Source organism: Atractosteus spatula, chromosome 7 (genome assembly GCF_055471065.1).
Source record: "Atractosteus spatula isolate fAtrSpa1 chromosome 7, fAtrSpa1.hap1, whole genome shotgun sequence".
NCBI classification, from domain to species: domain Eukaryota; kingdom Metazoa; phylum Chordata; class Actinopteri; order Semionotiformes; family Lepisosteidae; genus Atractosteus; species Atractosteus spatula.
The window spans coordinates 46,104,809-46,120,338 of NC_142712.1; the positions used below are offsets into that span (position 1 = coordinate 46,104,809).

Sequence of the window (15,530 nt, forward strand, 5' to 3'; positions counted from 1 at the left end):
AAATTAAACTTTTTGAGTTACGTAACCCAGTTAAAGAACTATTTAAGTGTCAACAATCTAATTTTTCTATAAACCATTTATGATTTTTTTGTACCGCTTCGACAACATTTTTCTGGCAATAGTTTTATGAAAGGCGAAGCTTAAATCTATAAGAAATTAATTTAAGATATTTTAAAGACATGGAAAACCATCGTTCTGAAATTGAAAATAGATATATTTTTTAAAATATTCAACGCATCTTTGCGCCATTGCGGATGATTAAATGTGGGTGCAAACCACGTGCGCCCTCATCTGTTGAATTTTGGTATCGCACTGCGAGCATTGCACTGGCCAAATGCCTCTCGTGAACAAGACGGTTTCATCCTGTCCTGGGTTTCGGGGGAAACTCACGTTAGAACCAGAAGCAAATTAACCCACCAATATGTCTAAGAACTGTGGGAGGAAACTGGAGGAAACCCAGGCAAACACGGGGAGAACGTGCAAACTCCACACAGACAGAACTGCAGGACTTGAACCCAGGGGCTTAAAATAACTGAAGCATCACGTGTCGCCACATTACAGCAGAATTCTGAAGCAAGAAACAGAAGTAACAGTAATAAGATTGACCTATACAATGACCTATATACATTGCACAATTTAAGTGAATAAAAAGAAAAGTTTTTAAAGCATTTACAAAATATTTTATATTGATCTTTTATTAGCATTAAAAAACAGAGTTACATGCAGACTGACAGCAAAAAGGGAAGGTTAAGCCACTATAATCAAACCTGTTTTAAAATTCATGTGGAAGCTATAAAACACTGGTATGTTGCAGATACTTACTTTGCCATGTGATATATTAGAAACTCTGAATTTACTTATAATAGAGAATTACACTATGTGATTTATCATGGCAACTGCTATATTGGTTGAGCTTTCTTCCTGGATTACTGAGTAGGAAAGGCATTTGAGTTTATCAACATGGTATATAAACCATTCCTCTTAATATTAAGACTTTAAAGCAGCGATTTACAGTGGGCTTGGATCAAAAATTTAAACATGCTGTGTAGAGGAGTTCTTATAACATTTTTCTTTGTTATCGAGATGGGATTAGGGCAAGCTTCTTTCAGCTGCACCTTGCTGGGAAGTATTTCTCAAACTGTAGAGCCCACTCCATTCATAACATTGGATTTCCAGCAGACTCGTGTTATGTGAAAATGAGAATTCATTCTCCGTTAATTTATCTGGAAAAATAATGGCTATAATACAAATCTTAAATAAAGAGTAAAAGCAGACTTGGCATAAGATGGAACTGCACATGAGGAGTGAGGTCTAAAATACATACATTAGTTTCAGCATAATACAAAATATTTTTGAGGTACTTTCCTAGAACAAGAAGTGCAACAATATGCAGATATACAGCAGCAAAAGGGGAAACAGAAATTTTAAAAATGTTAAAGGGTAAAAATGAGTAACGCCCAAATAAATAGTTTTAAAAAATACCTGAGTAAACGAGTCAATAATGAATAATGACCATGTTTGATCTGTTATACTATTAAAACATAAACTGTGTTAGATTAACCTGTCTTTAAGTAAATATGAATTACTTAAAGGAAACTAAAAGGCATCAATACCTAGGATATACAATTTGTGTTCATTTTTTTCTTCCAAATAGAGGTAATATTGCACTGAAATATAAAAGAAAGTCTTGGTTCTTGGCCAATAGCAACCCTGAAAGAGACCCAACCTACTTCCTGGTTTCCCCTGTTTCACTGCAGTCAGCCCAGAAGATGGTACCATGATGACCGGGGTAAAACTGAGATAGTCTGCTGATCAGAACGAGCAAAGAGCAAAGCTTTTGGAAACAAACACCGTGAAGTACAGCACTGTTGAACACCACAGGCCATGCACTGTTAGAATCGGCAAAGGGAGAATCAATAGGCATTTGTGAACTCGTGTGCAGAGGTCCGGTCCGGTCCAGTCTGGCAGGGCTAGTTGAAGTACGACTGCAGGGTCCCCCGACGTCGGACATCACAGGTCCAGCAGTGAAAGCCCCCGCCCAGGGAGTTGGCATGGCGGATGTTTACCTTGATGGTCTTTATTCCTGTCGGGGCGGACACATGAGTCAACCACTCTCCGCCTGCAATTGGGCTTGGACAGCTCGTCTCGATACACTTCAGATCACGTTTAAGATAAAAACAGACAGCATCTCTATGACACGGACACAATAAAAATAACATTCACCAGTCATTTTCAATGCCAGTGGAACACAGTGTGACGCAGGGACATTAACTAGTCATGACGTACATTTTGTATACCTAACACAAAATACTGTGTGTGTATATATATATCTATCTCACAGCTGCCCAAACCTGATCCTGGAGGGCTGGTGTGTCTGTGGGTTTTCATTCCAACTGAGCTCTTAACAAGTGAACTCCCAGCTGGTTACTGACAACCTCTCCCAGCTCTTCAGGTGCAGCTGCTATAAAGACACCTGGAAAACCTGGAGACTCCATCCCTCCAGGTCCAGGTTTGGACACTCTTGCCCTGTACCTAAGCTAGTGTTTCACAATCCTGTTCCTGGAGTAGCTCGGTGCCTCCTGGATTTTGCCCCAGCTCAACTCCGTATTAACACAATTTGAGATTTTTGCTCTCCCACAGCTTTTGAAACAACTCCTAATTGGTTATCACCTAATGACATAGAGAGGAAGGTGGGAATGACCCTGTGCCTACCACACTCCTGTGATGGGCACTCTTAGTGATGGCCGGAACCATTGCTTGAATTTAACCTAGTCATTCAAAACAGTCCAGAACGAGAGGAGCTCTGAACACCAGCATCTGGCACAGGATCATGCTAATATCAAACTCTGGCTTGCTATTAACGAGCTGGAGTTTAATTAAAGGTCCAATCACCTTAATTAAGAAAGTTCATTTGGTAAGAAAACCAGAAGTCACCAGGGTTGGGAAACAGCCTCAGACACCTCTGACAGTCGTAGGTGGGAGTGGCACTCTATCAGACCCGCCCATGGTGGGAGGGACCTGTATTAGTCCCGCCCAGAATTCCAGGGTTCCAGGTGATCATATTGAGAAACACCTGAATGCCCGAATGAGGCGCATTCAGAAAATATGAAGTTGGTACAGGCTTAATGTGCATTACAATATGAAATGGGACTATGCCAAAAGCAAATTTACTCACATATGCCACATAGAAAATTGAAATAAATTAGCCTGTGATTAGCAACTCAGCTGGAGGACAAAGCAGACGTGAGTGTTAATCCAGGACAGAGGATGGGAAGCTGTCCTGCTCAGTGTAACATGGAGGACATGTGTGTTTGTAGGTGCAGGAGGAGGAGTGTTTTAACAACAGTCCCAAGGTGATGACACCACTACTCTTAGATTCTGCTGTATACCGATACTTTGCAATGCAGCACTGGTAAAACTGAAAAAATCAATACACAGTGTATATTACACTGGTAACCATAATTAATGTATTAAAAACAAATAAATACAAAATAAAACAAACTTACCAAGCCCTTCAAACATCTTTTGGATGCTGGTCTCATTGGCGTCAACCATCACCCGTTTCTCGTCCAGCATTAAGACATTCATGGACAGCCACTTGGAGGACATCCACAATGGGTGGTCTGCTCGCACAGGACACCATGGAGGAGTCAGGTTTAAGAGATGCCATCCAGCCATTTTCTAACCCCTTCTTCCAATTCAGGGTCGCGGGGGGGCTGGAGCCTATCCCAGCAAGCAACAGGCGCAAGGCAGGGTACACCCTGGACTTGACGCCAATCCATGGCAGGGCAGACAAACAGACATGCACACACTCACACCAGGGCCAGCTTTTCCATAAGCATATTAACCTACCAGTACAGTATGTGTTTGGACTGTGGGAGGAAACCCACACGAACAAGGGAAGAACATACAAACTCCACACAGACAGCACCCCAGGTCTGGAATTCAGCCCAGGGTCCAGAGCTCCAAGGTAGCAATGCTAACTACTGTACCACCATGCCGCCCCAAATAAGACATCTGTATCACTTAGTATACTAGTATCAAAATAATATCAATTTAGAGCTTTATTGTGTTTATCACAAAGTGAGTGAAATAGTAACTGACCTGACTTGATTTTTGACAAGTTAACATATTCTGAAGAATGGAATTTTGTTTCAAAACATTTGTTCAATGGCATGTTTAATTTCGAGTTCGTTTCACAGCATAACTATATACCAGATAAAAGAAAAACATGCCGTGAGACAAGTCTGTGGACTGCTTTTACTTTTTCCATCTTTATTTCTTAATTCCCGGTATACAGACTTACCGTCTGGGATTAAAGGGGTGGGAGGGTGAACGACGGTCCATCCTGCTCTCTTGAATATCTCGATCTGCCGGTCATGAACACAGGAGTGAATCAAGGGTCGACGGAGGTTCAGAAAAATAATAAAATAAAAGTGCTGTGTCTCCGCTAGAGGGAGCCAGAACACAGAAGATGAAAAGGTCTCGAACATGCCGTGCCCTTACGTGTCTTTTCAGAAAAAAGTGGTTATCGAAACCATGGTCCTCAGGAGCCACGGTGTGTGCTGGTTCCCTTCCTAGCTCAGATCTAAATCTCCAGTGGTACTGTTAAGTGATGTGCTTTCTTGTTCAGACCCTTTCAGTTAACTTGCTTGCTCGTCTTGAGACTGTGTTTGGAGTTTCTGACACTGCTCTCAAATGGTTCAAATCTTACCTCACTGATCACTATCACTTTGTCTCTCTTAATGGGTATATGTCTGAAATTGGTCTTGTTAAGTCTGGTGTTCCTCAGGGCTCAATACTGGGCCCCTTGCTCTTCAGCATTTACATGTTTCCACTTGGTCAGCTTTTAAGATCACATGGCCTCAGCTACAGTATAATTTCTACACTGACAATACTCAAATATACATCCATACCAAACCTGACACTGACGTGGCTGTCTCTATTCTATCTAATTGCATCTCTGACATAAAAATTTGGATGACTCAAAATTTCCTTCATCTTAACTGCAACAAGACTAAAGTCATGCTTATTGGCACCCCCCATCAACTTCATAAAGCCCGTCCTTCAAACCTATCTGTAGATGGTTCTGTACTTGAGCTTCAGTCTAAATTGAAAAACCTTGAGGTTATATTCGATTCTGGCTTAACATTCGACCCACATGTGCAGCATATTGTCAAAACATCTTTTTTTCACCTCAGAAATATCGCTAGACTACGCCCTATGCTATCACTAACTGTGGCTGAAAAGCTGATCAACACATTTGTGTTCTCTCGAATTGACTACTGTAATGCTCTACTCGCTGGGGTATCTAAATCTACTTTGAACAAACTGCAGTATGTCCAAAATTCAGCAGCCAGAATCCTGACCAGGTCTAGTGCAAGTGTTCACATTACTCCTATCCTGGAGTCCTTGCACTGGCTTCCGGTCAAATTCCGTGTAGACTTTAAAATCCTCATGCTCACCTATAAGGCTCTGCATGGCTTGGCGCCTCAGTACCTGTCTGAACTATTATCGCCCTACTCCCCACCTCGCAACCTTCGCTCTTCTAATTCTTGTCTCCTAACTGTCCCTCAAGCCTGTCTACATTGTATGGGTGACAGGGCCTTCTCCTGTCACCTTCTCTAAACTCCTTCAAACCCAGACTCAAAACCTTCTTCTTTAGAAAAGCCTTTACTTAACTGGTTCAATTCTTCACCCCTCTGCTTTTCTTAGTACCACCATCCACGGTCTCCTCTGTATATTGTAATTGTGTTTTATCTTGTGTATTCTTTTCATTTATTGTTGTTGTCATTCTGTAAAGCGCTTTAAGAAGCCACCTTTAAAGGCGCTATATAAAATAAAGTTTATTATTATTATTATTATTCTTCACTCAGTCCTGAGTTTCAAAACTACCCACCTGACGACACGGGCGATCTGGGTTGGACAGCACCAGGCCCGGTCCAATGATGTTGAAAGTGGCGTCAATATGCATGGGATTAGGATCCCTAAAGGAAATGACATGGATTCTGTAGTCCGGCGCGAGGTGTCTGCGCATCCATTCAATTCCCATGTAGTTTGTCACCTGAAATAATTCATCATTTTTAAGTGCTACACACCGTATCATTTATATTTGTAATTTTCCAAAACATACTTCCCATTTTAAGGCATTTGGTTACCGAGACCACCTTAAAAAAACTCATCGTCACAATAGCAGCTAAGGGTTCTGAAAGAAATCAGGCCAGAAAGAGCTGTGTACTTCCCCCTTATTAATAAAGGAGTCAGTGAACCAAGAGAAATTAAAAGCTCCCGTCAGCCTCTGCTTGTGTCCTTCCTTGTCATTAACAATTGATCTGATTGTGCTTGTGCCCTGAGTTAATTCCTTGCCAAGTGGGCATAGGGACTCCCAATCCCCTCCTTTAATTTCGTACTGTACGTCTAGGAATGAAAGCTGCATTCTCTCTGCTCTGTGCTCTATGCTGAAGCAATTTTGCATCTTCCCTATTTTCTTGCAATAAGCCCCATTTTTGAAACAGCGAAATTTGAAATGCACAGAAAAGGCCTCCTAAGAGTCTTAAAAGAAATCTCTCAAAGCCCAGCCATTAGTGGAAGTCCTACAGCATTAAGTGCAGAACATGAGATTAATAAAATAATGGTTCTCATATTTCTTACCTGACTCCTTTGGACAAAAATATCTCTCCCAGCTCGAATGAAGTCAGCAGCATCAAAGCACGGTTCAAACTCAGTGGTGACAAACTTGCCTTCTGCTGCCAGTTTGTGTCTGTCTTCTACTGTGCGGATAGGGTAGTCCTGCCAAACAGGAACGGACAGAAACAGTTTTTTTTTCTTGGGTGAATTGGACCCTCTGTTTGTGGTGTTTCTTGAGCGATTTGGGGATCTGTTGCTACACGATTTAGTCCTTCGTCTTCCCAACTGTTAAGAACTTCAATTGCGGCGTTAATCAGACTTCCTTGCACAAAACAGAAGAAAGTACTGACCTTTCTTCGGTCACGAAGGACCTGATCTCTGCCTGATCTGAGGCTGCTGAATGGCTACCGTGAGACACACAACGCCTTACTTCCACATGTTCTCATCGATAAATGAAGGCTTTCAAAGGTAGTTACCTGGTCGTATAATTTGTCAGCCATGGTAGGTTTCGGAGCTGTTGTCCACTTTGCGCCTCGTCTGAAATACTCTTTAATGAGAGGCCGGTAAGCTCTGTACTCAAAGAAGCGAGCTCGCCAAGCCATCGGGGCTTCGATGATCTCATTCCCAACAACGAGAAGGATGTCTCTCGGCATAGCAGCATACATTCCTGGGAGAATAGAAAGAAAAGCAAAACACAGCTGTCGGACACTGACACATCACTGAGATAATACTAGATGAAAGACAAAACCGGTTCGTCCAGATGAGACACTGAAGACGCTGACCCGCCACTGTGCTGAAGCCGACTCTGTCAGATATTGCAGCGAATAGCTGGACAAGCTCAAGCAGATCAGTTAGCTTCTGGTATGCAGTCGAGCAAGAGGAACCTCCTCTTAGTTTTGACCCTTTCTTATTTCCTATTTACATTCTAGAATTGTGTACACCAAACATAAAATATAGATTTGCCTGATCTACACCTGATTTAATGTTTCAATAGCTGGCGCCCATGAAGGCAAATGGATTTCCAACTTTTCGATGAGGAATCTTCAGAGTATCCTGAAGCAAGTCACCCTATTGAAGAACGCATTTCACTATCAGCCTGCAATTATTATTCCATTTTCCACCTACTGCCTCTAATTCAGGGCTGCAGGGGAGTCAGTGCCTATCAGGCAAGCAACAGGCGCAAGGCAGAATACACCCTGGACGGGACATCAGTTCTTTGTAGGGCACCCACAGACACACACAGATACACACAGACACACACTCACACCAAAGCTGGACTCCACAAACCCCATGCAGAGAACAGCCCAGATCCAGAACTGAACCCCGGGCCCCAGTGCTGTGAGACTGTGCCACCGTGCAGTCTAAATTATTATTGTTATATAACGCTCCTACTGTAAAATATAATAATTCTTTGCATTTATGTACCCACTTCATCCACCACTGAAGTGTAGCACCCACAGTACCAGCTGCCCCACTGCAGGGTGACTTTTACAAAAGGAACATTGGTCTTGAATCTCTTGTCCAGAGGACAGAGTGCCTGCTGCTGGCCCATTAGCACCACTTATCTGATTCCAGAATGGCAACACTGCTGTCAAATGAAGGCACCAGCCTTGAAAAAAGATGAAGAGCTAAATTAAGATGATAACAATCTGAACATCTGAACCTAGAGGTACTCTGCTGCAAATGTGCTTTCAGGGGATGGAGACAAGTAAAGACATATACTGTAGCAGCATGCTGGTGATCATTCTGCTGCAGGCTCAGGGTTCAGGTGTCACAGTTCAGGAAAGGGCAGCTGGATGCGTCTCATGCTACAAACACTTGGCACCAATCTGTCAACAGGCACTGCACCCTTGGCCAAGATCTTTAGGAAGCAAACTAAAACATTATAACATTATAGACATCTAAGAAAGATAAGACAAAATAGCTCAGCTGTGTCACACCCACCAGAAGCGTGGCTTTAAAAGAAGATTTTCTGTACAGGTTTTCTATAGGACTGTATTAAGAGTTCAAACTAGCAAAGCTTTTTAATAATCCTTAATAAGTTTCAGCATTGTGCACCTTAAGTGCTTTCCCTACTGACGTCTGGAAACGTTATTCTCTTCTATTAAACAGGAAAGCAGTTTCTGTACTGTATACAGTGGCCTTGGGGGGGTGTAGTCAGGATTCACTGCTGAATTGTGGGTTCAGGGTTCAGGTGCCTGCTGAAGACACTGCTGTTGTAGCTTGAGCTACCACACCCCAATCCCTCCAGTCCACCCAGCTGTATAAAGAAGGAATAAGGAGTTCTGAACTGGCCTCCTATCGTGGGGATGGGAGAGTCATGAGCTCTTTTTCATGTGTTTAACTCCACAGAAACCAATATAAGCTATGAAGCGATGAGCCCCTGTAACCCGTAGAAGGAAGTTGCTTATATGGAGGAGTTTCCTGAAGAGATGCTGAGCGTTGTGGTTACCCCCAATCTGTGGCACCATTTTTGAATGGGACTCCATACAGTAGATCCTGTATTGAGCACACAGCCTTAAAGTTTCATATTGGCCCTACTAATATCTTGCCTATGGGCCTCCTTAAGCTTCACGAAGGCTCTGGTGACCATTGTCAGCTGCGATTAACAAACCCCAGCCAGTTTCAGACAGCATTATGGTGCAGTATTTAGTACTGCACAACAGGGGTTGTGTCCCCCACACCAGCTAGTCTTCATTCCAGCCAGGCTCCGACTTGAGCAAACCCACAATTTGCCTGCTGGATTTCATGTTCCGTATGAAACGTGATAGTTAAAAGGCACACCTCCAACATGTTGAAGAACTGAAAACAATTGAAGATATTAATCCTATTACATTTACGGGCTTGGTTATGAAACTGAGAGCTCAACTAGAGCTGTGTGGATTTCCAGGACTAGGACCGCAGAAAGTTCCCACCACCTAATACTCCACATATAAACTTACACAGCAGCAAATGAACTCCCTGTTAAAATCCTCCTACACGCATCACTGTAAGACGGAACAGCAGAACCTAATGGGAAAGTCCAGCCCAAGGCAGGAGAATGAGAGTTTTTAATTACAGTGCTTAATGAGTGATGTAGGCGTGACTGTGTGGTGACTTTTACCCACTGTCCCCAGATATACAGCTTGACCGGCACTGCCATTGCCTCCCAGAATGGTATCACAATTCGGTATATTTCTGCAGAAATCTCCGATTCAGGCTATAGGGAACACAGCTCCCTGTCCTGTAAATAAATGGGTTGGACGATCGGCCTACCTGTACATACAAAATCAGGGGTTTTATATTCGACAGACCAGTCAATGGGCTCTGGTCTTCTGACGGCGACGCCCTCCAGACGCAGAATATTGCACATTTCCTCTATCTCAACGACGGCCTTCTTCAGGTGATCGGCCGGAAAACTGTGACCGCCATGCTTCTGGTAGAAAGGCCAGTACTTCTCGTACGTGTTGGCCTACAACACAGCACACACCCTGGGCATCAGTAGGCGCACAAACCACACACAGAGGGCTTTAATTATTGCAAACCTCTTCTCTGCTGTGCCTCTTCAGGGGCGTTCATTGTATCTTTTTATGTGAGTGCAGTAATGAGGGGGTGGCCTTATCGTATCCTCGTTAATATGTAGTCTGTGGATATCAGAAATACCAAAAGTTAACTAACGGTACGTGTCAAAGGTTAAATTCTGTGAATCCGACTCGAACCAATCACCTTAGCAGCACCCAAAACACTTCAACACGGAAATTCACATCTCGTCTCATTTATTTCAATCATCAGATGGTTCGGGAAGGTGTGGATTTTTTTTTTTGAAGGAGTTTTAAACACCGCTTGTAAAGAAGACCAATGGAGGCTTGCCACCGCAGTTACTCGCATCGGCATACCTTGACTTCCACTGTAAAAGGGGGCACTCGGGCGTTCTCGGCTCTTCCAACAATGACTTCTTCCAGCGGGTCCCACTCATTGTAGGAACAGACGGGACACTCCTGAGTAACGGGGTCGGCAGACCTGGGGACCGTGTCCTCCTCCACCACACCTCGCTGGACGGCTGCAGTTGAGGCGGAGGTGCCCTGGAATGCGCGCTGCACCCAGCCCGTTACCGCTCTGCCAAACTGGTGCACAGTTGTATTAAGAATGGATTAAGAAAACTGTCAGGCGGCGCATTGTGCTGCCGTGTCGTTTTCTCGTCCACCTTCACACACACGGTCTTTAAAAATAAAATGAAAAATAAAAGTACACAAACTCCCGTTTTTTTTATTTCCTTATTCTTTATTGTTACTATTTTCAAAGATGCTTATAAACATCTGACTGCTTGACCACACATGGATAATGTTAAAGTAGTTTTCCATGCACAATCCGATTTCTGTCCTGAACTTCAGTTTTGTTTGTTTTTTTTTTGCATCCAGTATCAATCCCTCACCAAAGTAGAGAATTTGCAGGATCTTGAACTCTTTGGTGTTCTAAATTGTTGAGTTTTGTACAAGTACCAATGTCTACGTGTAAAAACATGAGTGAAGGCCTAGCTTGATAAGTGCACAGACTCCGTGTCAAGGTCCACTCGCGATAAGACCACCTGCAGCACTGGACTGAATTTCAGAGGCGCGGACGGGCTCCCTAAGCAGCTGAGTTCACCGAGTTCAGCTGCTGCTGACAGCTGGCTGCTGCTGCAGCGTTTCCGACAGCGAGTAAACTGGAAAAAAAAGGCCGCCTCTTTTGTCTTTTCGGAGGAGAATGAAATATACGTTGCTAAGAGCAACAAATCTACACATTTGCACAATGCAAAAATACTCCCCCCCCCCATTTCACTGTCTCTAATTGTGTCGTGAACTTTAGAATAAGTCGCTTGATCATAAAAAAATCCCTTTTTCTTTTCCATTTTCTTCATGACTGGGAATTAATTATTAAATAAATACTAACCATAGCTCCGATAAAGTGAGCGGCCTCAGCGCCCCTGCTACCTCCTCTCAGACACCTGACTCGCAGCATTTTCAGCAGGCCTGATGGTGACAGGAATGACGAAACTCTCGGAGCGGACGCAGCCTCTTACTAGAGAAATTATAGCACAGAACTGGGGGCTTACAGCAATTTATACCCTCACGACACTTTGTATTGGCTGCTATAAACAGTCTGCAGTTACGTGACCCGGTTAAAATGCATCGTGAAAGACGATACCTTGGCTATCAGCAGAACATTCTTATCAGTCACACCCTCAGACTAAAGAAATGGAAAAGGGTCAGTCTGTGCTTGTAATGGAAAACCTCTTAAATATTTCCAGATTGACTGGAGTCTAAGAATTTGCACCCGTTTTATTAATATTTTCCTTGACAATGATTAAATTTCAACAAGAACAGCTCCTCACAAGTGGAGTGGCAATTTAGCCCTCATGCTAATGGTTCGGTTGTCAGGGAGTTTGTATCCGCTAATATTTGAGTTTCTTGATAAATAAGAAAAACCCAAGAAGGCAGACTTGTAGAGTAGGCAAGGGAGTGCAATCTTACGCTGCACACATATTATTCATGCATTTCAAGATTCGATTAAAGAAAAATCGTACTTTTCTAATAACGAATCAAAAGTTTCGAAAACTGATGAAAAACTGAACAGGACTATTTTTAATGCTGTTGTTGAAGACTTGGGCCACTAGGTCAATTTGCTATTTGACCCAGTGAGCTACTTCTCAGAACATACATCGTAACCCTCGAAGACCCAATTGAATGTCTCCTAAATTCTGTATGGAACATTTTTACAGCATTTCTCTATTCTACGAGAGCCAGCTTTCAAAATGGAGACAAGAAAATACAGTAGCTGCAGACCTAATGTATAGTACATTCGAAGAACTAGAGCTGGTTTCAAATATATCTCTCAAAGAAAAACATTTGTTTTCCCTCTACCATTGGTTTAACATTTTATTCTGTGCTCCAAAACCCAAGGCCACAGAATCAATAAAAAATAATCAATACAGATTTCTGCTGACATGAAGCTTGCAGTCACAATCTGGTTGTGGATTTTGTGATGCTGTTTTGCATAGTTGGCATCCCAGATGTACAGTATCTTTCAGTCTGAATCTCTCAAAAATCAAAGCTTCAAACCACATACCCATCTGAAATTACAAACTTGGCACTTGGGGTCCTAGCTGAAAGGACAGCTGAAGATATTCCTGGAATTTGGAACCAGCAGCTGGGCTGAAGTTTTGATTTAATCCAGGTCATAGAGCAAAAACAGGGCAGAAAGCTCTGATAAAGGCCTTCACTATCTGTCTAAGTGAAAGGTTACAGGACACTATCTCATATCACTAGCTGATTGTGTGCTCGATATGATATAAAGCAGTAAGTGAGTTATTTCACATATGCACCTTATGTGCTGTAGTCTAAAACTGATATTTAAAATCTCTTTCAAATTCACATATTAACACTCTGGCGCAATGCCAGATCTCAAGGTTAGTGTGAGAACATTGACAGGCCTTTAACAAATACAGAAGAAAGTTATAAGCATAATGAGTGGCTTGCAGAAAACAGAATTCACATTTGCTTTCTAACAGTTGCAGCCCAAGTTTCATAAGATGCAATAGAGTGAAGTAAAAAGTAAGTAGAAAATTGATTTCTAAAATTTGATTTGGTCTTGATTTTCAAATATTTAAAATTATGTTTATACAATGCATGTGTCCAATTTTATCAAGTGTGAAAGCAAAAACAATTAAGCATATGACTTCATTCATATCTAAATTTTCTTTTGTGTTTTGTCCTCTTTGAAAATGAGGCTGAATATATGTTGAATGAAAGGACAAGAAATGCACACAATTGCAACACTCACTTTGAGTGTAGTCAAAGTTCACTCACAAAGATTCAATAGTTCGTATGAAAAAGAAAAAAGTAGTCAAACATTACCAAGAACAATTTCTGAATATTCATAAAGATATTGGAGCCTTCATATCCATAAGAAAAACAGAGCTTTAGTGACAATTGGCTCCTTTGTTTTGGAAGAAACCTTTATCCTTTATTTATCCGTTGCTGAGTAAGCAAGCAAAATGAAACTGGCTGTTTCAGTATACTGTATTCAGGGCTATAAAAGACTATTTTATTGAAGCTCAATCCTAAATGGGACAGAACCATTTTTGATTGGAACTTGGGGGTACTGATTTCTATAACGCCTTTCACCTTTCACCTTGTAAAGCAGAGCTGTAACTTCAAAGGCACTTCATAAAAATCGAATTTAGTTTGATCATGTTACCTGTTGGCACAGCATGTTATTATTGCTGCCTTGCAGTGTTGGGTTCAATTCCAGACCTGGGGTGCTACCTGCATGGAGTTTTGTATGTTTTCCCCGCGTTCACATGGGTTTCCTCTAGGTCCTCCGGTTACCTCCCACAGTTCAAAAACACACCGGTGTGTTTTACCCTCTGGGAAAACTGGTCCTAAGTGTGAGTGTTACGGACGTCCAAAAGGGACTAACCGTGGGGAGCAGGAGAGCGGAAAAAGACCCATATGCGTAGCGGCGAGACGGGAAAAAGGCCCGGGCTCATAGTGCAAAGAGTTCAGGAATGCCGTATAGAAACCTGTGCCCTCAGGGAGCGGACGTGGGGCGCCCTGGTGCTAGGCGGGTCTCAGGACATCCGAACGTCAATGCTGAGCGAGGACAGAGTGCAAGACCCGGAAATATATAGCCCAAGGGAAAGAGAGGGACAGGAAGGACAGCAGACCGGAAACTAGGGACAGGACAGAGAAGGAGCGCCCTCTGGCTGCAGAGGGCGTGACAGTGAGTGTGTGCCTGTCTGGTTTGTGTCTGTCTCGTCCGGGGTGTACCCTGCCTTGTGCCCGTTGTTTTCTGGAGTAGACTCCAGCTCCCCTGTAACCCTGAATTGGAAGGCATCATTAGAAAATGGATAGATGGATGTTTCCTGTTTTTGGAGGCACATGGGTTAGCAATGTTATCTCACAGCCCTGGGGCCCTGAATTCAATTGCTGGGGTACTGTCTATATAGAGCTTACATGTTCTCCCTGTGTTCATGTGGGTTTCCTCTGGGTGGTCCGGTTATCTCCCACAATCCAAACACACACAGGTAGGTTAACTGGCTTCTGGGAAAATGGCCCTTGTGTGAGTGTGTGTCTGTGAGTGCCCTATGAAGGACTGGTGTCCTGTCCAGGGAGTATCCTGCCTTGCTTCCATTGCTTGCTGGGATAGGCTCCCCAACAACCCTGTATTGGATAAAGAGTTTAGAAAATGGATGAATGTATGCTACCTGTTTTATTCCCTTAAGAATCCCACAAACATCCATATCTCTCATGATCTGGTGTGAATAGTGGAACATTTACTGGAGATATTTTTAAGAGCAGATAAAAGTTAGTGCAGGCTGGACTAATGCACAGAAACTGAAAAGTACAGGACAGCTTTCAGGAAACTGAAAACGGAGACAGGACAAACATGACATTTTATTTTCACTAACAAGCTCGTGGACATAAGACAGCAGGGTAAATTGAGGTACAAAGAGCTACCCTCTCCAAATACAAAATCTGGGGATCCTGCCTTCAGAAGAAAAAAAAATGCCTGACAGTCTCTCCTCAGTAAGGGTGCCTTTGGAAAAATTACAAAAGGGACATGTGCTGTCATAGAAGCAAGCCTTACCTATTCTAATAGAACAGAATACTCAGTGTACCATCTCTAACATAGTGACAAAACGGTTGGATTTGCAAAGGATTGCAGTGCTGTGGGTCAGAAAAAAAAATACTTAAAAACTTTGGCAGTTATCAAATCCCAATTTCAGGCCATCCTCCAACAGCAGATTCCTAACTCTTAAATTGATGCTAGCTTTTTGTTTGACAGCTTGCTGGGGGCTTCTTGGGTTCAACTAATTAAGCACTGCCTTCAAGAATCTGATCGGCAGGTTAGAACTGATTAAAGATTAAAGCTGCTGATTAAAG

General features: G+C 42.7%; 1 protein-coding gene across 1 annotated transcript; it reads right to left on the reverse strand.

Moving 5' to 3' along the window:
• Positions 1–677: 677 nt before the first annotated feature.
• gatm (glycine amidinotransferase (L-arginine:glycine amidinotransferase)) lies at positions 678–11,680 on the reverse strand. The gene is made up of 9 exons (XM_088921230.1): positions 11,536–11,680; positions 10,503–10,730; positions 9,883–10,078; positions 7,104–7,294; positions 6,652–6,789; positions 5,900–6,064; positions 4,307–4,370; positions 3,507–3,623; positions 678–2,083 (listed from the first exon to the last, which is right to left on the reverse strand). The coding sequence occupies exons 1-9, from the start codon at positions 11,602–11,604 to the stop codon at positions 1,971–1,973; spliced, it is 1,281 nt and encodes a 426-aa protein (XP_088777356.1). The 5' UTR covers positions 11,605–11,680; the 3' UTR covers positions 678–1,970.
• Between the last annotated feature and the right edge of the window lie 3,850 nt (positions 11,681–15,530).

Bases quoted from the DNA above. Each gene is read 5' to 3' on its own strand.
- gatm (XM_088921230.1), bottom strand. From the start codon at position 11,604: ATGCTGCGAGTCAGGTGTCTGAGAGGAGGTAGCAGGGGCGCTGAGGCC. The intron at 10,079-10,502 runs GTATGCCGATGC...GCTGTGTTGTAG, and splicing joins CTTTTACAGTGGAAGTCAAG to GCCAACACGTACGAGAAGTA. The intron at 6,065-6,651 runs GTAAGAAATATG...GAATTATTTCAG, and splicing joins TTTTTGTCCAAAGGAGTCAG to GTGACAAACTACATGGGAAT.